Raw genomic sequence first — 24,319 nt, 5'->3', positions numbered from 1 at the left:
TATTAGGAAAGTGAGACTTGATATTGAATTGCATAGATAAAAAAAAAATTCCTTGTGAAAATTTCATTTCAAAAGAAAAAAACAATCATTAAAAACACCAAATTCTGTTTCTACAAATTAATATATGAAAACGGTAAAATCTTCAAATGTTCACTTCCATTCACTCCGTTTATTTCATTCAGCCTAGAAATTGAATCTTGAAACAAATAGTTAGGTAAATTAATTCACATTCTGCATATTTAAAAAGTTTCCCAGCGGTTTCCCACCAGTTTCACAATGTCACTGGAGACATTAACAGATAAAGATATTGAGAATTTGTTGGTCCAAAATCTTATAAGGTATCTTACCAGTTCTACGGTATTCTATAATTAAGCCCCGCCCACTAACAGAGGATTCTTGTATTTGGGAAACTTTAATTTAAACAAAATTAAGAATTGATGTTTATGATATGTTTCAGTTGCGATATTTCTTTTTCAATACATAGATCTGAGTTTGAAAATTTGACGAACTCAGGAAAAAAGAAAAATTATATACTGTTTCTGAAAATGAATATGTAATTTTGAGTTTTTTTATTTTTCAATAAATACCCCAATACTGATATTATGTATAAAAAATAGTTTAATGTTTCTGTGCCTTGAATACCAGCTCCGCCCATGAATAGATACTTTTAGTATTTAGGAAGATTCGAACATAATCCAAAACTGAAAGTGATTGTCTCCGTTTCTAGAATATATCATTTGAATCTTAGTTTCGTGCTTTTCATTAATATTTCGTCATCTGTAGGAGACTTATTACTAGATTAAAAACTGCAGGACGATCATAAGGCTATGTCCGTATTGCTGGTGAACGTATGAAAAAAAGGAGAACATTTTCGAAATGAGAGATTACAGTAATCAGAAGTTCTGTTATAAGACTAGGTTATTAAAAAAATAAATTACGGAGAAAAATTTTCACACGCTAGTCTACCCTAGGGCGGGCTAGTGCGGGCACGGGCGGGCGAGGGCCTACAGAAACACTCGTCCGGATGGAAATCCTAGTCGACATGAACGAAAGTCTTAAGCCAACCAGTTAAGGTTTCCCGTACTGTTAGTTTTCTTTGGACTAGTGAGAGAAATAATGAAGGTTACTGTATCGAAATATTATAATAAGTGCCTGAGAACCTCTGGACTGTTTACGAAAGAATTAAACGAACACTTAACATCAGAACAATACAACTTTGAGGAATTGTTCATTTAATATTCAGCCCGAAAGTGAAGAAATTCAGGAATTTTCAATTGTTTAGCTAGCATTCAATAAAAACAACTGTTACACAGAATTTGGAGAAACTAACTCACCGCCATGGATGCCTTTGACTTCTGCCCCCTTGCAATCTTCTTGACCATTCCGCATTAAATGGAGAATAGAATGAACATACAGGATACGAATATCCAATTATTCCATGCTTGTGGTCTGTTCTTGTACTGAAATATATTTGTTTTCATTGTTTCGTTTGAGAACAATCGGATGAAGGATAGTTTCTACTAAAAATCAATGCGTTGAAACTGGGAAAATAATGTTTAATTTCGAAAAAAAAATTTTGAACGCTTCTGGAAAATTTAAAACTCAGAGTTATTTATAAGACATTTCAGTTTCATTTTTCATTATAGCGAAGTCTACAGGAAAGTCAAAGTTAAATAAAAAAGAAATACACTTTTGAGTATTTTTGATGGTTTCAAGTTCATTTGATAGTTCACAGTCTTTTTTTTTAAATTTTAAATGTGATATTTAATTCGTCCTCGTCAATTAATTAGACCAATTAATTCAGACTGATTTAGGTTAGATTCTGGATCGAGACGCAGTGTTGACGGAGGATGTTTCGATTTTCTGTAAAGACGCTGATTGGATTGATTGATAATTGCTCCCAATTAATTAATTAAATTTAACATTTTCCTATACTTTCCAGTCGGCAGCAATTTTTTTATCGATTCAAGACTAGTACTGAGTTTTGAGCATTTCTAAAACTTATTACTGATTCTTGGCATTTGTTTGAGAATATTTAATTTCATTGACACATTTCATGCGGTGGCTAGAAAACATGCTCTGTTACTTGTTAATGGTAGGGAATTAGCTAAAAAAAAACTCCAAAAACATTACTGTTTCATCATCATTTCTTGTTCTTTCTCATTCTGGGAATGGTACTCAAAAGACGTCAAAGGATCCGAATTCCAAATCTCTAAAAATGATAGCTCCGCCCTCTTTAAAGGAGTTCAATTGGAAGCTAGAAATAAATCGAAACTGAAATTGAAGGTTACTGTATCTAGAAGGTTGTTTTGTAGTTCTTCTCAGTGCACTTGATACACCGAGAAATGAGTAATGAATTAATTATCTAAAACATTTGACTGGAACCAAAAAAAGCTCGTAGTAAAATACAAATCACTGTATCTAGAAAACAACTGCTTGATACGGTAAACAAAATTCCACAAGTCAATTGTTGTATTTTGGAATAGGGCTGTTACTTGCGGCAATCGCCGGCAAGCCGGCGCCGCTTTTTTCACGTTAATTGCATGAAAAGCAAGTTTATTTCCAAAACTTGCTTCCATCGCCGGTTTTCATTTCCAAACCGGCGTCAAACGCCGGTTTTCATTTCTAAACCGGCGTCAAACGCCGCTTTTTTGAGTAGAAAATATACTGAAAATGAATAAAAATGATAAAAACCGGCGTTAAACGCCGGTTTTTAAAATTTTACTTGCCGCAATCGCCGGTTTCATTTCCGGCGATTGTCGCCCACGCCGGAAATGAAACCGGCGATTGCCGCCGTAAAACGCCTGTTTTAACAGCCCTATTTTGGAACAGAAAAACAAAAATAACTGCAGTCCCAGGATTGGATCCTTCTATTTTATTGAGGTTACTGTTCATAGAAAACTGCCGTAAATGCAATTTTTCAATTGTCTTTTCATATTCTAATTATTATTGTCTTTTGGTTTTGGACGTGCGCATGTTTGCATTATAATTAAGAGACCTTGCTGTACTGAATCCAGATCAAGAGAAAATTTTTAAACAAAGTTTAGACTTTAAAAAAATTAGATTACTGTATCGAGAACTTTTGAAATTTCAGCTCGAAATAACGATTTTCAATTCTATGTGATTTATTGCTCCGAACAAAATGTAATGAAAACTATATGAAATAATTTGATTTTAGGGTATGTCAAATAGAGTTTCAAATATTAAATGCAAACGATTTATTATAAGCTAACGTGCCAGGAAGCTCCACCCACTTTGAAGGATTCAATCGAAAATTTAGAAACAGATTGGAGGTGAAACAGATGATTACTGCATCTAGAAGATGACTTTTAATTTTGAGAGACAGGATTCTCAGTAATGCATATAAATTCGTTGAATCATATTCCCAAACAAGTTAATTCTAGAATTTGAGCCACAATATGAATAAAGTAAACCAAAACCTCGGAATACTGTGGTTTTCTTTGCGAGACCTTGAATGCGTCCAAAGTCAACAAACAGTATTCCCGTGAGAGAAACAGTCTCGATCGATATTGTCCCCCCTCTGCCATCTGTCTTCTCTTGTCAGTCTGCCCATTTACACAGAGGATATTCATTCATTCCTCCCTTTGTATACCATGTCAGTTTCCAATTCTTCGAAGGTTTTCGATGAATCCCTCAGCTCCAAAGTATTCGATAACCCCCATCTACTAGAAATGATTGTCAGCAATTTAACCTGGAACTGTGAGAGTAATTTAAGCACCCGACTAATCAATAAATCATTCAATTCCCTATTTCTTCGAGTAATTAGAAGAAATCATCGGAAAATGAAAATTGAGTTTATCGGAAAAGCGGAGAGATGTGAGGATACCGATAAGGATTGGATTTTCATCAACTATCGGAAAATAAAAAAATCAATAATTCCCGGATATTTCAAGTGAGTCTTTAATTTTTATTTTGTAATTTGTATCAAATTGATTTCCAGTTTTCTCAACAAAATTGTCGGTGTGAAAGTGAAAGAAATCATCACAAAGAACTTATGGCACCCTGAAGAGATGTTCGCTCGAAACCTCCATGACATAATTTACTCGGATTTAATTGGCGGGAATCGTAAGTTTACAGGGTCGGGTGTCATACAATATTTAAAGCCTGTGTAGTACTTACGGACAAATTTTTTGCACTTTTGTACCTAAAATCGTTTCAAAGTGTGCCCAACACTAAATGCTTCAGTTGCTACCGGAATCCTGACCTAATTAACAAAGTTGTACGGAATGCCATTTTTCAGTTTCCGGAATCCGGAACCGGAATGAAATTTTACATTTTCCGGAATACGGAATCCGGAACCGGAATGAAATTTTCGAAATCCGAAATCCGGAACCGGAATCACAAAAAAAACTTTTTCGAAATGATTCGATAAATTTGCAAGGCCAAGTCATTTTTTTGAGAGTTTTTAATGATAAATAAATTTTTAAACTACTTTTGAGGATTAAAATCAAAAAATAAGTGCTATAGTTGCTTTTTAAACTCAAAAAATTCCAAATTTCAACTTCTGAATTCCGGAAAAATTAAACTCAAAAAACCGGAATCCGGAGTTCGGAATAAAAATTTTATTTTCCGGAATCCGGAATCCGGGACCGGAATCATCTTTTCAAAATCCGGAATCCGGAACCGGAATGTCAAAAAAAAACCCGGAATTCCGAATCCGGAATTTCCGAAATCCAGATTCCGGACAACTCTGCTAATTAACCTGGGAACTCTCAGCGTCGATATACAGTAGCGAGCATAAGTGAGCACCCCTAGGTACTTTTATGTGTAACTCAGCTGAATCATGTCCGTTTTGCAAAAACTTTTTTTTGAAAAAAAGCCAAAATATTCAGCAATACGAATATATGTTTTTTGAAAAACTCCCATCACTGATTTTTACGATAATCGATTTTTCCTGATCTTGATTGGAAAATTCGAAAAAAAACTTTTTATTTTCTCTTGGAGTTATTCAGTTTTTAATGTTAAAATGATGGAACATGTTCAAATAAACAAAAAATTATGTTGAATTGGCTTCTCAACTCCTGAGCATCGTACTAGAGCTCCAGAAGTCAAAAGTAGTGCACTCGGAAAAATCTTCATAACTCTTCAAAAAAGGTTTCAAATTAGCCGAAACATGCACCAAAAGACGTGTCTTGTGTTTTTCTACAAACCAACATCAAAAAATTACAGACTAAGAAAAAAAAAATTTTCTAATATTTTTCACTAAAAATTTTTTTAATTCCTATTTTTTTCTCAATTTCTGGTATTTGATTCAGCTGAGTTGCACATAAAAGTACCTAGGGGTGCTCACTTATGCTCGCTACTGTACAAGCACTTAAAGCACCGCTCAGAGAGCCAATCTAATGCGTAACAGGCGAAAGTGTCCGAAGATTGATTGGACTGGAAGATGTGTGTGAAGGATGTGGGAATTGTGCGAATATGGCAAGACAATGTGTGGAGTATGGACCAGTGAGGTTTCGAATGTTGCGAAGGGTCAGGAATCCAATTCATTACAGAAAACTGCATATTTCTGATAAGTGAGTGGTTTAAAAAAATTATTACAGTGAGAGTGGTCAGAGAGGCCATTCGCATATCATGTATGCGTTCCACCAAGTGCATTATCATACTTTTAGAATTATTATTTGGTACACAACCCGCTTAGCACGACCTCCTGAAGAGGCGTTCACAAAGTACTGTGCCGTGGCTTCGAGCGGAAAGTTTGGTTAGTGAAATGGGCGGAGAAAATTGGTGTGGTGGCCGAGAATTTTGACGTGTTGATTTTTAAAATTTTGACGGTATTTTAGATCATTTGTATTGTATTCCTTAATAAATTTCATAGAATACGGCAAATATTGATAGAAAAACTCTAAAGACTATGAAAGGAAATTTCTGGAATTTTCGCCCTGTCCAAACTTTCCGGCGCTCGCTTTCGGCGGGCTGTGACGAACTTGCCGAAATGCATACATTATAATGTGACAATGACATAACAGACCACAAAAAGTATTTAATAATTCAGATTACTCGAAGATATCGCCAATGACTGTACACTGAAATCGACCACAAAAGAGGAGTGTTTCAAACATTTGCATGGCGTCACACGACCTTCTATTTCATGTGATACACTGGTTCTATGGATTTGCGAATTGAGAGAATACTACGTTGACGGAGTAAAGATAAATTCTCATTTTGCGATGCCACGGGAAGTATTGGACGCTATGATAAGGAAATGGAATGTGAAAACAATTCGAATGAATATGATTACATGCACAGTTGAAAAAATATGCCGTGAGAAATGGATAGATGGAGGATACTTCGCGAAGATCAAGCTAGATGATCCATACTGGAAAACGGGTCAATCCGGTGATTTGAAACTCCAACATGTTTCCGTCAGATTAGCGAATTCATACGATTGTGCTGGTGGCCTGATGTACAGTAACCCAGAAACAGTTTACGAGAAGAGATTCGAGAACTACATTGCAAACCTCCGAAGACTATTCCGAATGGACAAATTATCTATTGATTTCAGTCACTGGAAACATGAACACAGTTGTAGTTTGGAAGAGTTTATGAAGAATATATTGAGAGTGATTCAACTGGAGAAACAACGGAAACTCGAAGTGAATATTCAGTTTTTCACCGAGATTCGCAGTTTTAAAGGTGGAAATACTGAAGAGTTGGCTGAAATTCCATCGGAATACTCCTTGCTCAGTGATCGAGTGGAATGTATCCGGATGTTTGTCCCATGTGAAATTGTCGAAAGTGGTCCAGAGAGATTGAATATGATTAAATGGGTTGGGAGACGATTTCAGGTGAAGGATATGGATAATCATTTCACACTCAACTTGAATATTTATGTGAAGGAAACAGAGTTGAGGGAGTTGGATAACGGATTGATGGACACACATCCGAATAGCTTGATTGGAGTGTTCTTGCCTGTGGCAACATAATATTCTCTGAAATTGGCTGATGCTTTCATAACTTTGTTGTAAAGGCGTCTCCCGAGGAGATGTCATGACTGTTGCTACTCAATGACTCTTAAGAGGCACTATCTGTAAGAGTGAGAATGTTTGTGTTGGGCCCTGGCACAGTTGCAAAAAGTTGTTTCAATCCGAACTCTTTTTACAGCATATGTACCCCTATGGTAGTGATTTACAAAAAATATGTCACCAGTCCCCTATGACGTCATCCTAGGAAAACATGACCAATAATTGACTTTTCACCCAAAAATTCATAAAAATTTGAATTTTTCAGATAACATTGGGAAACGTTAGTAACATGTTAGGAGTGTTTTTGACTACCCCTACACAAATTTCCAGCCCTCCAGACACCCAAGAAACCGTTCAATTAAAATTCATTTTCATGTTTTTTCAACTTTTCTCAAAAAATCCCTCTAGAAGCCATAAAATTTTAAATTGTATTCATATTCCCCGCAAAGTGTTCTATCAAATCCAATTAAAATCGTCAAAAAGTGGGTGGACCATTTTGAGATATTTCGATTTTTTCAAAAATCACATAAGGGTCCCCCCTTATGAAAATTTCATTTTTGAAAAAAATTTCAAAAAAAAATTAACTCCGAAAATGATCAGAATATTGATAAATCACTTGGAATAAGCCATTTCCTAGATATCACACCTCAGAAATTGGTTTGAACAGATTTCGTATTTTTCTTCACAAGGGAACCCCAAGCACTTGTAAATTTGGAATTGGATGAAACTTTGGTGGGAGGTCAAGGACCCCTCCAATAGAGCTCCCTCAAAATATTGGAACACGCTCGGCACTCTCCTCCGAGTTATGAGCTCTCAAAGTTTGGCTCAGATTTAACACAGTAAACCTCATTTCCTCACTTCTCAACAGTTCCCAAAATGCCACTTCCCTCCCTTTGCCACGTTTTCGACTGGCCGAGTGGCCGAGGGGATGTGCGTTGAGTTGGTAATCTGAGGAGGAAGGGATCGACCCCACGCAAGGCGTTTTTCTTTTTTTCTTTTTTCTTTTCATTGGGTGGACAGTTTCATCGTTTGAACGCTTTTTATATATGTTCTGTACTCATTTCATCAAGAAATTCCATAATTTAAAGTTTGAAAAAATAATTTTTCGCCGAAATTTTCAAAGTGCCTCACCATTCGGGTGCCAATTTTATACAAAAAAATGTTCATCGAATTAACACTTGGGAAACGTCTAGGACAGTGCCAATGCACACATAGTCTGTTAGAGAGATGAGAAGTACATCTTTAATCAGTCTTCAAAAGTTTTGGATAAACTTGCAAAATTGGAACGAAAAATCTCCACAAATCAGCTACAGGAATGGATCTTTCATCTCTCTAACAGACTATGTGTGCATTGGCACTGTCCTAGACGTTTCCCAAGTGTTAATTCGATGAACATTTTTTTGTATAAAATTGGCACCCGAATGGTGAGGCACTTTGAAAATTTCGGCGAAAAATTATTTTTTCAAACTTTAAATTATGGAATTTCTTGATGAAATGAGTACAGAACATATATAAAAAGCGTTCAAACGATGAAACTGTCCACCCAATGAAAAGAAAAAAGAAAAAAAGAAAAACGCCTTGCGTGGGGTCGATCCCTTCCTCCTCAGATTACCAACTCAACGCACATCCCCTCGGCCACTCGGCCAGTCGAAAACGTGGCAAAGGGAGGGAAGTGGCATTTTGGGAACTGTTGAGAAGTGAGGAAATGAGGTTTACTGTGTTAAATCTGAGCCAAACTTTGAGAGCTCATAACTCGGAGGAGAGTGCCGAGCGTGTTCCAATATTTTGAGGGAGCTCTATTGGAGGGGTCCTTGACCTCCCACCAAAGTTTCATCCAATTCCAAATTTACAAGTGCTTGGGGTTCCCTTGTCATCAAAATTTTTTCCCATTTTTTGACGTTTTCATCAATAATTTGTACAGAAGCCATAAAATTTTAACTGATGCACTAAATTCACGCAATATTTAACACACGATCCAATTAAAATCATCAAAAAACAAGTGGACCATTTTGAGATATTTTCATTTATTTTGAAAATCACATAAGGGTCCCCCCCATGGAAAGAAAATTTTATCGAAAAAATAAGTCGACATTATTTTTATGCAGAAACGTTCAGAGCTTTAATGAAATATTAGAAAACCATTTGTAAAATGTTTTGAACGTTTTTGCATCAAAATAATGTCGACTTATTTTTTCGATAAAATTTTCTTTCCATGGGGGGGACCCTTATGTGACTTTCAAAATAAATGAAAATATCTCACAAGGGAACCCCAAGCACTTGCAAGTTTGGAATTTGATGAAACTTTGGTGGGAGGTCAAGGACCCCTCCAATAGAGCTCCCACAAAATATTGGAATCCGCCCGACACTCTGCTCTGAGTTATGAGCTCTCAAAGTTTGGCTCAGATTTAACACAGTAAACCTCATTTCCGCACTTCTCAACAGTTCCCAAAATGTCACTTTCCTCCCTTTGCCACGTTTTCAACTGGCCGAGTGGCCGAGGGGATGTGCGTTGAGTTGGTGATGGAAGGGGGAAGGGATCGACCCCATGCAAGGCATTTTGGTTTTTTTATTTTTTGCTTTTCCTGGGTGGACAGTTTCATCATTATTTGAACGCTTTTTGGGATTTTTTTATATTGTCCTGTACTTATTTTACCATGAAGTGGCATTATTTGAATTTTTGGAAAAACTATTTTTTGACCAAAATTTTCAAAGTCCCTTACCAGTTGTGTGCCAATTTTGCACGAAAAAATTTTCATCGAAATAATACTTGGGAATCATCAAAGACAGTACCCATGAACACATAGTGTATGAGAAACATACGAAGTGCATTTGATCAGTTCTCGGCAAAAGTTTTGGACTTGCAAACTTGGAATGAAAAATTTCCACAAATCAGCTCCAGGGCTGGATATATTTCACGTCTCTACTGTCTTTGATGATTCCCAAGTATTATTTCGATGAAAATTTTTTCGTGCAAAATTGGCACACAACTGGTAAGGGACTTTGAAAATTTTGGTCAAAAAATAGTTTTTCCAAAAATTCAAATAATGCCACTTCATGGTAAAATAAGTACAGGACAATATAAAAAAATCCCAAAAAGCGTTCAAATAGTGATGAAACTGTCCACCCAGGAAAAGCAAAAAATAAAAAAACCAAAATGCCTTGCATGGGGTCGATCCCTTCCCCCTTCCATCACCAACTCAACGCACATCCCCTCGGCCACTCGGCCAGTTGAAAACGTGGCAAAGGGAGGAAAGTGACATTTTGGGAACTGTTGAGAAGTGCGGAAATGAGGTTTACTGTGTTAAATCTGAGCCAAACTTTGAGAGCTCATAACTCAGAGCAGAGTGTCGGGCGGATTCCAATATTTTGTGGGAGCTCTATTGGAGGGGTCCTTGACCTCCCACCAAAGTTTCATCAAATTCCAAACTTGCAAGTGCTTGGGGTTCCCTTGTCAAAATGGTCCACTTGTTTTCTGATGATTTTAATTGGATCGTATGTTAAATATTGCGCGAATTTAGTGCATCAGTTAAAATTTTATGGCTTCAGTTCAAATTATTGATGAAAACCTCAAAAAATGGGGAAAAAATTTGATGAAGAAAAATTCGAAATCTGTTCAAACCATTTTCTGAGATGTAAAATCTTGGAATTGGTTTATTTCACGTGTGTTATCAATATTCTGATCATTTTCGGAACAATTTTTTTTTTCAAATTTTTTACCAAAAAAAATTTTCATAAGGGGGGACCCTTATGTGATTTTTGAAAAAATCGAAATATCTCAAAATGGTCCACCCACTTTTTGATGATTTTAATTGGATTTGATAGAACACTTTGCGGGGAATATGAATACAATTTAAAATTTTATGGCTTCTAGAGGGATTTTTTGAGAAAAGTTGAAAAAACACAACAATGAAATTTAATTGAACGGTTTCTGGGGTGTCTGGAGGGCTGGAAAATTGTGTAGAGATAGTCAAGAACACTCCTAACATGTACCGAAAGTTTCGCAAAGTTATCTGGAAAATTGAAATTTTTGTGAATTTTTGGGTGAAAAGTCAATTATTGGTCATATTTTCCTAGGATGACGTCATAGGGGACTGGTGACTTATTATTTGTGAATCACTACCATAGGGGTACATATGCTGTGAAAAAAGTTCGGATTGAAACAACTTTTTGCAACTGTGCCAAGTGGAATCCTCATCTTACAGACAACGCCTCTTAAGTGGCCAATTACAAAAGGCAGGTCCCTTAACTAAATTGCATTTTTATTGTACGTCACAGTTTTCATGTTTTAATTTTAAGTTGTTTTTGTTGTTGCTTTTCTTTTTTTTACAGTAATAAATCTGTCACATCGTTTTGCAATACTTGTTGAAAAATTCTCTTCCCCAGATTTCCTCTTCTCCTTAGAACTAGTGTATCAGAGTTGCGCGGAAGTGATTTTTTCTAAAAACGGAAGTCGGAAGTCGGAAGTAAAATTTCTAATCCGGAAGTCGGAAGCCGGAAGTGAAAAAAACGCCCGGAAGTCGGAAGTTGGAAGTCGGAAGTCGGAAGTTGATTTTAGTAGAGGTAGTACCAGTTGGTTGCCTACGGGTGCTCAACCTCCTGCGCTACACCACCACTCTCAGTTTTTGAATGAATCAGTGAGAAAGGGCATCGAAAATCTTTCCTACTTCTGGATTGTATATAACTTTTTATCACTTGTTGGTAATTTCGTTAGTTGAGCAGTCCGTCCCGGCAGCGCAAAATTGTAAAATCTCTCAATGACTTTTTCTATCCTGATAGAATATGGACGAAGGGTTTTTGAACCTCCCCAAAAAGCGAGTGATCATTCAGATATCAATTTTTTACTGATCGGCGGCGATGCCGCCTCCCTCCTCCCTCCTCGTATGGCAAAATAAAGAGATTGATCGACCAACACAACTGGCCGAGAAGAAGGATCCAGAAGTCGGGAGTGACGAACGAGAGAGCATTGTAGATGAGGGCGGAGACGAAGAAACAGATTATGATGAAATTGGAAGAAGATCTGAAAAGAAGAATTTATGGAAATGGAGAGAAGAATAGGGAAAACAAGGAGACGAGAGGAATGAAAACAGTGGAATAGGCTCCGCCCACTTTTTGGAATTGAGCATTGCAATAGGGGCAATTTCTGAGGGAACAGAGAAGTATTGTGGGCGCAAACCGGGGTTTTGGAGAGACTCCGCCCACTTTTATTTAGTAGAAATAACGAAACTATCGAAACCGAAAATCTGGATGGAAGATAGGCTCCGCCCACTTATTACATTGTTCCTAAACCTAGCTGAAGATCGAGTCACACGGAGAGGATCCGCCCACTTTTAGGGGTACTTTTTATAAGAGACAGGAGAAAAGTGATGGAGGTTACGGTAGCTAGAAAGTGTTATTTAGAAATAAAAATGGGATTTGAAGATCCGAGGATAAGCCCCGCCCACTTTTAGAAGCTCTTTGGGATTCAAAAGGAACTGGAGAAGTTCACTGACATACAGATAGGCATGGCCTTCAGGTTACTGTATCCAATCGACTAGTTCTGCACCAAAATTCAAGTAATTGTTGGAAGTCATATTCAAAAAAAGTTCCAAAAATTTACTTTTTCTACAATGCCGTTTCGAAACCAGACGTTCAAAAAAAAATCAGTGAAAAAATTCGGAAAAATGAGGTATTTTCTGTTTAAAAACCGGGATTTGGTAACAAAGACAACTGTATCTTGGAAGTGACATTCAATATGGTGTTTCGTGTTTTTTAGTGAGTAGAACAAAAACAATTTCAGAAAATTTTTGACCGACAAAATCGAACAAATGTTTCAAGAAAACTGTCTGAAAAATAGGGTTTTGGGAGGCAAAAATCTTGAATTTGTATGAAAACTGTAAGTATTTCAAGGTCCAATTTCTAGGGAACAAGCTAGAAAAATCCGGAGAAAAAACTGCTTCATCATCATTTCTAGTTTTTACTCATTCTGGAAATGTTACTAGACACAAGATAGATTGTTCTGAATCCCAAATCTCCTAAAATGATAGCTCCGCCCACTCTAAAGGAGATCAATAGCTAGAAACAGATCGAAGCTGAAATTGAAGATTACTGTATCTAGAAGGTTATTTGTAGATTTTCTTAAAACACTTGATACTCCGAGAAATGAGTATTGAATTCAATATCTACATACTTGCAACCGGGCCTTGTCCGGGCCGTGAGCGGGCCTTTGAATAACTTGCTTCAAAATGAAAATTAGGAGTCGATCAACCTGTCAAATTATAGATCTCGGTGATCTCTACTCAAATCTATTTTCAGTTTTACTGTAAGTTTAGTGAGAGCCGCAGTACAATCCATTTAGTGGCCGGGCCGTGATTCAAGGCCCGGCTGTTCACGGCCCGGCCACTAAATGGATTGTACTGCGGCTCTCACTGAACGCACAGTGAAAATGAAAATAGATTTGGGTAGAGTTCACCGAGATCTATAATTTGACAGGTTGATCGACTCCTAATTTTCATTTTGAAGCAAGTTATTCAAAGGCCCGCTCACGGCCCGGACAAGGCCCGGTTGCAAGTATGAATATCTAAACATTTGAATTGAATAAGTAAAATGCTAATTATAGTATCTACAAAATGACTGCTTGTTACGGTAAACATTTCACAAGTCAGTTGTTGTATTTTGGAACAGAAAAAACCCACGAAAGGGACTGCAGTCCAACGGCTCCTCCTATTTTAGTGGGCTCCGGGACATTTCGCCACCAAAAAAATGGAGGGTTTCCATAGCTTTATAGGGAAAAAAGCACATCACTTCAATTAGCATAATCAAAACGTATTATTGGTATGTCTTTTTCCATATAAAGCTTTGGAAATTCTCCATTTTTTGGTGGCGAAATGTCTAGTGGCGAAACGTCCCGGAACCTTTTAGTGAGGTCATTGTTCATAGAAAATTACTGTAACAAGTGCAATTTTTCACTTTTTTTTCTTTGAAATTAATTAATTTAATAAATTAAATTAATTTTTTTAAAGAGTTTTTGTAAATTTGTTTACTGTATCGATAGCTTTTGTAATTTCAGCTCAAAATAACGATTTTCAATGTCTGTGAACAAAATGTGATGAAAACTAAATTAAAACTTTTGATTTTAAGGTATTTCGAATAAAATTTCAAAAAGAAAACGGTTTATTAGAGTGAAACTTGAAATTCCAGAGATATTATTCACAAGTTGGCGAAACTATAACTCAGTGCACCATATTATAGGCTATTTTGACTCGAAGTATGAAAGTTTAATCAGAATCCAGAAGAAGTGAGTTTTTAGAATTTGATCAGGCTGCACAAATGAAATGAAAACTCAAATTACAGCATCTAGATTATAAAATGACTGCTTGATACGGTAAACATTTCATAAGTCAGTTGTTGCATTTTGGAACATGAAAACCACAAATGTGACTTCACTCCTAGGATTGAATCTTCCTATTTTATTGAGGTAATTGCACAAATAAAGTACTGTTTCAATCACATAAATTAATATCTTTAAAATCATTATTATCTAATGTATAGAAGGTACCAATCGATAGAGTAAATAGTTAAAGTTTGTACACTTTCCTAAAAATGTAGGTGTAAATGTGAAAATAATAATCTAAATCTGAAACTGAAAAAAAGTTACTGTATCTAGAAAGTTATATGGAGTTCTGAAATTCACATTTTTTCAATGGTTCTTGAACATTATCGTCAATACTTGAATCTTCGCAAAATTTCTTTAGCAAAATATCGAAACTTACTTTATTCCAAAGATTGGTTCCGCCCGTTTTAGCCAGGTATGTAAATACTCAGACTGTTCAAGAAAACTCGAAAATTGCTGTTCCTACATGCTTTAATATTTCCTAACATTTTCGAAATATCACTACTTCTGACTCGATCGTATTGTATAAAAAACAGAATCCGACCATTTTGGCACGTGTAATGGGGATGGAAGTGTTAAAGATATGTACAGCTAATTTACAGTTAATTGAATAAGACTGGAAAAGGAAAAACTGAAATTGGCGATTGCTGTTTCTAGACGAGCATTTATAATACTAGCAGTTTGTGTCTTTTAGTAATACAGTAGTCTAAATTAAATACAAAGACAACTCATTATAAGTATTCTGTTACAATGATAAACTTCTTTCCCGGTTTTTGTAACTTACAAATGAGATATCAAACGAATTTGAGATTCCGGTTGCTGGAAAATCTCTACGCTTAGATTGAACGATGAACTGTTCATATTAATAAACCCTAAACTTGATACAGTAAAAATTGCACATGTTCGTAATATGAATGTAAAAAAGACCAACAATCAGGCTCCTCAAATTTAGTTATATTTTCTGGTCACGGGAGCTCAGAAAATTGGTTTGATATGTGCCGAGAGATTACTGTATCTCTCGGTCTTCAAACTTTCAAAGTTGTTTACCAACGCCGTTCTTTTCTTTCTGATATTCCGTAAATTCATGGAAATCAATTAACACAGAAAATTAAAAATATGTACTGTATTTAGAGAATGATATCTTAATCTGGAAATAGGTTTTCGAATTAGTTGAGTATGAGAACAATACATAAAAGTGATGTCGTCAACAACCAAGCAAACGAAGTTAAACAGATTATCGGAAACGTTTTTGCAGAAAATCGTTTACGACAATACTACCTATCCGCCGGTGGCTGACCACTCGCTCAAAATTCGGCCCGGGGACGCGAAGTGGGTCTCGTTGCGGAATTTCGATTTACGGCGGCTCTTGACCGTACTTTTGCTATAAAAAAGTTTTATACTACGGTCTTCGCGTCGAGACCCACTCCGCGACCCCCGGGCCGAATTTTGAGCGAGTGGTCAGCCACCGGCGGATGGGTAATATAAACAAATTAACCTGCATTGGAACAAGATCTGATGAAAGAATTTATGGAAATTGAGAGAAGAAGAGACAAGGGGAATAAGAACAATCGAATAGGCTCCGCCCACTTTTTGGAGCGGAGTATTGCAATGGGGCCAATTTTGGAAGGGGAGAGAAGAGTATTGTGAGACTCCGCCCACTTCTTCGAAAGGAGGTATACTGTACTTGGAAATTACGGTAGCACAGGATAGACTCCGCCCCCACTTTTAGGGGTACTCTTTATAAGAGACTGGAGAAAAGTGATAGGGGTTACTGTAGCGAGAAAGTGTTATTTAGAAATAAAAATGGGATTTGAAGATCCGAGGATAAGCCCCGCCCACTTTTAGAAGCTCATGGGGATTCAGAAGGAGAAACTAGAATTGAAAATGAAGTTCATTTTCGGGTTACTGTAACCAATCGGTCAGTTCTGAAAATGTAATTCTTGGAAGTCGTATTCGAAAAACATAAAAATTTACTGTATCAGCAATGTTTGAAGTTTTCAATCAGGAATGAGAGATCGATGGTCTGGTTTCTAAATAATTTCGCTTGGAAGTCGTGAAATGACTTTTTTAAAACTAGGATTGAAGCTACCGATTACTGTTTTTAGAAAGCTATATCTGATTAAGAGTCTCTGGTTTTCCATTAGACCGAACATATCAAATAAACACATGGCTGACTTTCGAGAAGATAATCAGTCACGCTGAAATTGAGGATTACTGTATCTAGAAAGTCATATACATAGAGTTATGTATTTTCGGGGTTTCAGCTGCTACTAGGCATAAGTGATTAGAAGAAGATGCGGTAGCTAGAAAATATGTTCCATGACTTTCTAGGGAATAAGCTAGAAAACTCGGGAAAATTTATAGTTTCATCATCATTTCTAGGTTTTAATCGGTCTGGAAAGGCACTAGACCGGTAAAATTGTTTGTTATACATAAGTTAGTGTGTCCTGAAATCCAAATCTCCAAAAATGATAGCTCCGCCCACTTTGAAGGAGTTCAATAGAAAGACCTAGAAACCGATCGAAACTGAAATTGAAAGTTACTGTATCTAGAAGGTTATTTGTAGTTCTGTGCGTTCTCAGGGCACTTGTTTACGGCGAATATCAGTATCTAGATAAAACATTTGATTGGAACTAAAGTATTACTGTATTCATAGGTTATTTTGACTCGAAATGGGAAAGTTCAATCGAATTCACAAAAAAAAGTATATAAAGAATTGGATCAGACAACAAACAAAAGAAACGCAGTAAAATGCAAATTATTGTATCTAAAAAATGACTGCTTGATACTGTAAACATTTCACAACTCTGTTATTGTATTTTGGAACAGAAAAAAACCCACAAAAGTGACTGCATTCCAACGATCGGCTCCTCCTATTTTATTGAGGTTTTAGAAAATTACTGTAAGTGCTATTTTTCAATTTTTTCTTTCAAATTAGTATTTTCTTATGGTGTTTGGACGTACGCATGCTTTGCTTCATTAAGAAGATACCATGATGTACTGGATCCTGATCAAGAGAGAATTTTTAAACTTTCGAGAACTTTTGAAATTTCAGCTCGAAATAACGATTTTCAATATCTTGCAGATTCTAAATTAGCAATGCTCTGAACAAAATGTAATGAAAACTATATGAAAACGTTTGATTTTAGGTTATTTCAAATAGATGCAAACGGTTTATAAAAGTGCCAGGAAACTTGAAGTTCGATAGATATTATGATAGCTCCACCCACTTTGAAGGATTCAATGAAAAGCTGGAAACTGATTGGAGGTGAAACGGATGATTACTGTATCTAGAAGATGATTTATAATTCTGAGAGACGGGGTTCTCAGTGATCCTGTCTGATCAGACTTATTCACAAGTTGGCGAAACTATAACTCAGTACACCATATTATAGATTATCTTCACTTTATACGTTATTTTGACTCGAAATTGGAAGGTTCAATAATATTCCCGAATGAGTTAAGTTTTAGAATTCTATCAATTCACAAAGACAAAATAAAGTAAATCGCAAATAACAGTTTCTATAATATAACTGCTTGATACGGTAAACATTTCACAAGTCAGTTGCATTTTGGAACAGGAATACCCACGAAAGTAACTGCAGTCCAAGGATTGGCCGTACCCATTATATTGAGATTACTGTTCATAGAAAATATTGTTTCTTTAAATCGAAGGAAACAACTTTCCTAAAAATGTAGGTTACAATTTGAAAATAATCTGAAACTGAAAAAAGATTACTGTATCTAGACAACTATGTGAAGTTCTGAGATGCAAATTTTTTAAAGTATATGAAACTTTGGACCAAAGATGAGCCCCGCCTGTTTACTGTTATTGACTGCATAAAAATTTTGTCAAACACAAAACCATTATTATTGCAACCTCACTTATCCAAACACAGAGCAAACCGGGAAATACAATTAACTGTATTTGGAAAATCATACGATGAAACTGTAAACTTTTGTTATAATTAGTCGAATTCTTTAGTAAAATATTGAAAGCTACTGTATCCCAAGGAGTGGTTCCGCCCGTTTTAGCCAGGTATGCAAATACTTAGCTCTTCAAGAATGCTCGGAAATTGCTGTTCTAACATGTTTTAATATTTCCTAACATTTTCGAAATACCACTTCGCTTGCCCCTTTCTAGATGTACATATGTACAGTAAAAATTACAAATCTTCATTATGTGGACGTAGGAAAAATCAAAAGGACGTACATAGGCTCCTCAAATTTAGTTCTAATTCTGTTCAGAGTATTTAGAAAATCTGGTTTAAAATGTGCCGGAAGATTACTGTATCTCTCGATTTACAACCTTTCAAAGCTGTTTATCAAAGCCGTTCCTTTCTTTCTGATATTCTCTGAAAATCTGCTATTTCATTAAACCATAGAAACCAATTGACACAGAAACCAAAAATATGTACTGTATCTAGAAAGCGATATCCGGAAATTGTATGTCGAATCCATAGCTATTATGATTTCAATTTTTTCTGTGCATGAGAAGACCGCGCCGCACACACGCGGCGACCACGCCCACTCCCATTTCAACGCTGCGTTCCATTTTTGAACACTGTCGCAAAAAATGGGCGTGGTCGCCGCGTGTGTGCGGCGCGGTCTTCTCATGCACAGAAAAAATTGAATTCATAATAGTCAGCGGAGGAAAACAACAGGATGAACTTTACCAATAATTATTACAAACTACTGGAGAATATGGTGTTTGCGAATTAAGATCCGTGAATTTTAGAAACTAATTGATCCGATGTTTGCTCAAAATTTACTCATTTTTTAAAATAGTACTTAGTTATTAGCTCGACACAGTTCTTACAACTGCGCTCCACTGAAATTCCTTTGAAAAATGTTTTTTTTCTCTCAGTCAATCAATTTCAGACGCAATTTTCTTCGGTTTCGATAGAGCGCGGTTTTAAGAAGCATGGCGTGCTAATAGAAATAGAAAATTATATTATGAATTCTAGACTCCAAACATGACTGTACAGCATTTTTAAGTCTACATGAAAGTATTTAAAGAACAGAATTGAAATCAAAGATTACTGTAACTAGAAGATAATCAGTAATTAAATATGTATTCTTTTTGAAAAATACATTAAATGAAATAAATCAAAAAACTATTAAAAACACCAATTTCTGTTTCAACAAAATAATATCTTAAAACGGTAAAAACTTCAAGTGTTAATTGATTTGGGGAATTGAAAATTCACAAGAGTTTCATACTCATTTATATGTATGTAGACTCCGTTTCTTTCATTCAGCCTAATAAATCTATCTTGAAATGTGTCGGAAATACGTGTGTTCCGATAATAAATCAAAAAAGACGTCTATGTGAAATCTTTTTTCTGTAGCAGAAAGTTTTCTGATCATAAACGAAAGTCTTGTGAGAATAAGCTCAGGTTTCCCGTATTATTAGCTTCTAAGAACATTCCATAAAATCATCTCACTGGAACAGTGAAAACTCAGAAATTTCAAGTTTTTGAAGCCCTACAAAGAAAACTAACTTAAAAAACTAACATCGGTTTTCTTATTATGAAAACATTTTTTTTCTGTTTTGAAAAATTATTTACTTCTGAGAACTGACTTAAAACAAGTGGAATTATGACAATATTTTGAAAGATCACCTAAAAAGTACATCAGTATTTTTAGTGATTACTAGAGTGACGTGTCGAAAACAGTAGTCCCCGAAAATTTCGACGAAAACCTAAAGAAATGATGTCGAAAATTTCGGAAAAAAATCATGAAAACCGAAAAAGTTGATTGATACTTCCGAAAAAACCGACTTGACATGATTTTCATTTCATTTCGAAAACCGAAAAAAAATTTCTTTCGAAAACCGAAAAAAATTTTTTTTCGAAAACCGAAAAATTTTCGGTTTTCGGTTTTTCGGAAATCGTGTCATTCCGACATTTCGGTTTCCGACACGTTTCGAAAGAAAACCGACGGTTGTCATGACACGAGATGGCCGTGGCCTAGTGGCCGAGAAAACTCCGCGCGCGTATTTCACGCGCGAAAACATTGTTTTCGAGGAATTTTAAACGTTTTTTCACCAAAACCACCAAAAACGTTTAAAATTCCTCGAAAACAATGTTTTCGCGCGTGAAATACGCGCGCGGAGTTTTCTAGGCCACTAGGCCACGGCCATCTCGTGTCATGACAACCGTCGGTTTTCTTTCGAAACGTGTCGGAAACCGAAATGTCGGAATGACACGATTTCCGAAAAACCGAAAACCGAAAAATTTTTTTTCGGTTTTCGAAAGAAATTTTTTTTCGGTTTTCGAAATGAAATGAAAATCATGTCAAGTCGGTTTTTTTTCGGAAGACATGTGCAACTTTTTCGGTTCTCATGACATTCGTTGTCTTTTTTTCGCAATTTCCGGAACAAAAATTTTCGATTTCCGTGTCAACACGTCACTCTAGTGATTACTCGCTTTGAGAATTTTTATCATCCGAGGATTCAGATTTCAATTATGACACTGTCAGAAAACAGTATAAGTTTCCGCTTATCAGAGTATTGGAAGATTACTGTATCGAGATGGTATTGAATTTTACGTGAGCCGAATTCCACAAAATTAACATTTTTGATACATCACACTTCCGACCTATTCACATTTCAATTACACTCTCACTAACGATAATAGCGATTAGTTTTACCACAAGTATTTCTATCGAAATATTGAAACATGTTTCAAAAATCTACTATTTCAACGAGTTGTTATATCTGATATGTGCCACATCAACACAATTGAAACAATTTTTCTGCGAGTTAAAAAAAGAACTCACCGCCATGGATGCCTTTGACTTCTGTCCCCTTGCAATCTTCTTGACCATTCCGCAGTAAATGGAGAATAGAATGAACATACAGGATACGAATACCCAATTATTCAATGCTTGTGGTCTGTTCTTGTACTGAAATATATTTGTATATTGTTCTTCTTGTGAGCGAACAATCGGATGAAATATTGTTTCTACTGAAAATTAATGTGTTGAAACTGGGAGAACATTTCAAAAACTTTATGTTAAACACTATTGGAAAATTTAAATCTAAGAGTTACTTATAAGACAATTCAGCTTTGTTTTTCATTTTATCAAAGCCCACACGAAAGTCAAAGTTGATTTAAAAAATAAATACACATCTGATAGTGAGTATTGACGGTTTCAAGTTTTCTTGATAATTCCTATTATTTGATAGTTACCATTGCTTCAACTATTCCTTTGGGTGTATAATCGTGCTATTCACGTTCGAAAAAACGTTTTTTCCCTTGGTTCATTTTGCAAAAAAAAAAGTCGAAAAACGGAAAAAAAAAAGCTGTTTTCCGGTGAAGGAATCGAGAAAAACAAACGTTTTTTTCGGACGCGAATAACCCCATAAGAATACTATTAGGGTGTTTCATAAGTCTTTGCACTTTTTCTATCAATTTTTCCTCAAATTTTTCTCAATGAGAAAGGAGTTCTAAGAAGTTATATATTGTCCATGAGTACTGATTACATCTTGCCAACATTGTGGTAGTTGGGCAATTCCGGCCGCGTAGAACTCTGGCGACTGCGAGCTGAAGAAGACGGCTCTATTCCAGTTTAGATGTCCTTTAAAAACTCCAACGTCCCATAAAACACTTAAACGTCCCTTAAAACACTTAGACGTCCCTTGAAACACTTAAACGTCCTTTCAAACTCTGATTTTTTTAAAACGTCCTTTCAAAAGTTTAGACGTCCCAAAAAACGTTTAAACGTCCCATAAAATGTTTAGACGTCCCTTGAAATCCCAAAAATATAGTTCTGAAGATTTAGACGTCCCAAAAAACATTTAGACGTTCCAAAAAACATTTAAACGTCCCAAAAAATGTTTAGACGTCCCAAAAAATATTTAGACGTCCCTCGAACACTTTCAGTGGCTTTTAGTGTTGAAGGGACGTCTAAACATTTTTTGGGACGTTTAAGTGTTTATTGGGACGTCTAAATGTTTTTTGGGACGTCTAATTATTTAAAACCAAATTTCCGGACTTCAAGGGACGTCTCAATATTTTATAGGACGTCTAAACGTATTTTGGGACGTCTAAATGTTTTTTGGGACGTTTAAACATTTTTGAACATATTTTGGATCCGAAAGGACGTTTAAATGTTTCAAGGGACGTCTAAGTGTTTCAAGGGACGTCTAAGTGTTTTAAGGGACGTCTAAGTGTTTTTTGGGACGTTCAAGTTTTCAAAGGACATCTAAACTGGAATAGAGCCAAGAAGACATCAAGGTATGATTTCACTTGCATTCGATCATCAAATTTTTGTACTGATAACGAGTTTTGCAATGATCTAAAAAGATGATAATCAGTTAGAGCAAGGTCTGAAGGATACAGCAGGTGGGGTAGAACTTCAACTCCCTGACCCTGTAAGAAGATGCGAGTCTTGGTAGCAGAGGGTGGACTAGCGTTGTCATGCAACAAAACCAAATGACCGACTTCAGGGCGAGATGAACGATGGAATTGGATTTTTTTTTCGGAGTTATTGACAACAAAGGTCGGCGGTAATTGTAGCACAATTTGAAAGAAATTCGTTGTAAAAGACACCGTTGCTGTGCCACCAAACTGATAGCATCACTTTCTTCTTATTTCGCTCTTTTTCTGGTCCGTCAGAGGTTCTTTAGTATCCAAAACTCCCTGCTTTTTACTGTATGGTAAACATAGAGACCCCATTTCTCATTTCCCGAAACAATATCAAGAATCCAATCGAAACTACGCTTCCGACTCAGCAAAGACTGCGACAGGGTACAACTGAGCTTCAACTGAGAATCTGTCAGTTCATGAGAAATAACTTGTCCGTATTCTGCTGTTCTTCCAGATTCTTTCTGATGTCTGAATATTGTTGCAAACGAAGGTCCAGTATGTGAAGATACTTAACGTACACTTGACCTTGGCTCATCCTCCAAGACATCAGGGATATCATCGTCGATATCTAAACGAGGCCGACCAGAACGGGACTTATCATCAAGATTGTAGTTTTCTTCTTTGAAGTTTTTGAACCAAGTGATTGTTGTTTTATAAGTTATGATGTCCTCACCAAGTGTTTCGGTTATATTTCGATAAGTTTCCATTCCACTCAATTCCAGAAGATATCCTAGTAGAAAACATCAATTCAGAGCATGGCGATCTTTGACGAGTACTTCTGCCATGGTACGCTGTTCTGGGGACTTGCCAAACAGAAATGTTTCTTGAGGGTAACAGTACTAGTTAATAATAAAAAAAGGTCAAAAAAAGTTAATGGGGTCGCAGCGCAGTACATTGAAAAAAAGTGCAAAGACTTATGAAACACCCTAATATATGTGAGTTGATCAACAATTTTCTTTATTTTAAATGTGATCTTTAATACGTCCTCGTCAATTAGGCTCCGCCCACTAATTACAGCTTCTTGAAGACACTGAGAATCCGCCCATTTTCAGATACATTTCCGGCGAAATGTGGAAATAATTTTTCGCACAGTCCTGGATTCCACTGTATCGACAACTTTTGAAATTCGATAATCTCTAATTAAGTTCCCTTGGAAGTTTTGAAGACTATTGGAAGTTCAGAAGAAAAACTGGGATAGTTTACGATTCAGATTATTGTTTTTTCCCTTAGACAGAAGGATCACGTCAAACTTTCTAGAAGATAATCAGTCAAACTTGACGGTGAAATTGAGGATTACTGTATCTAGAAAGTCATATAGAAATATGAGCTTTCGGTTTTTCAGTTGCTAGTTATTCGTGGATCCTCTACACAGATCAAGTGTATCTCCAAGTCAACTGTCTTACTTCTTATCTATCTCTTTGGGATTGACAAAACGGTATGTAAAAAAGGGGAACATTTTGAAATCAGATTACTGTAACCAGAAATTTTGATATATCACTTGATCGGAAATAGTAACTGCGAAAATCGGCTCAATACAGGGGAACATTGGATATAGCAAATTTTCAGCAATAATTGCTTCTCTTATTACA

The 24,319-nt window shown here is 36.1% G+C and overlaps 1 protein-coding gene across 1 annotated transcript; it reads left to right on the top strand.

Annotated features, from left to right (window-relative positions):
• Nucleotides 1–3,803: 3,803 nt before the first annotated feature.
• Nucleotides 3,804–6,947, top strand: GCK72_012803 (uncharacterized protein; the record flags this gene model as incomplete). Its single annotated transcript, XM_053729414.1, has 4 exons — nt 3,804–3,913; nt 3,962–4,086; nt 5,375–5,474; nt 6,017–6,947. 4 exons carry the CDS (start codon nt 3,804–3,806, stop codon nt 6,945–6,947), a joined length of 1,266 nt encoding a protein of 421 aa, XP_053584186.1.
• Nucleotides 6,948–24,319: the final 17,372 nt, after the last annotated feature.

The sequence above is a fragment of the Caenorhabditis remanei genome, chromosome IV (assembly GCF_010183535.1).
Source record: "Caenorhabditis remanei strain PX506 chromosome IV, whole genome shotgun sequence".
In the NCBI taxonomy this organism is placed as follows: Eukaryota; Metazoa; Nematoda; class Chromadorea; order Rhabditida; family Rhabditidae; genus Caenorhabditis; species Caenorhabditis remanei.
The sequence above is the reverse complement of the archived record's forward strand: the minus strand, read 5'-3'. Positions and strand labels throughout refer to the sequence as shown.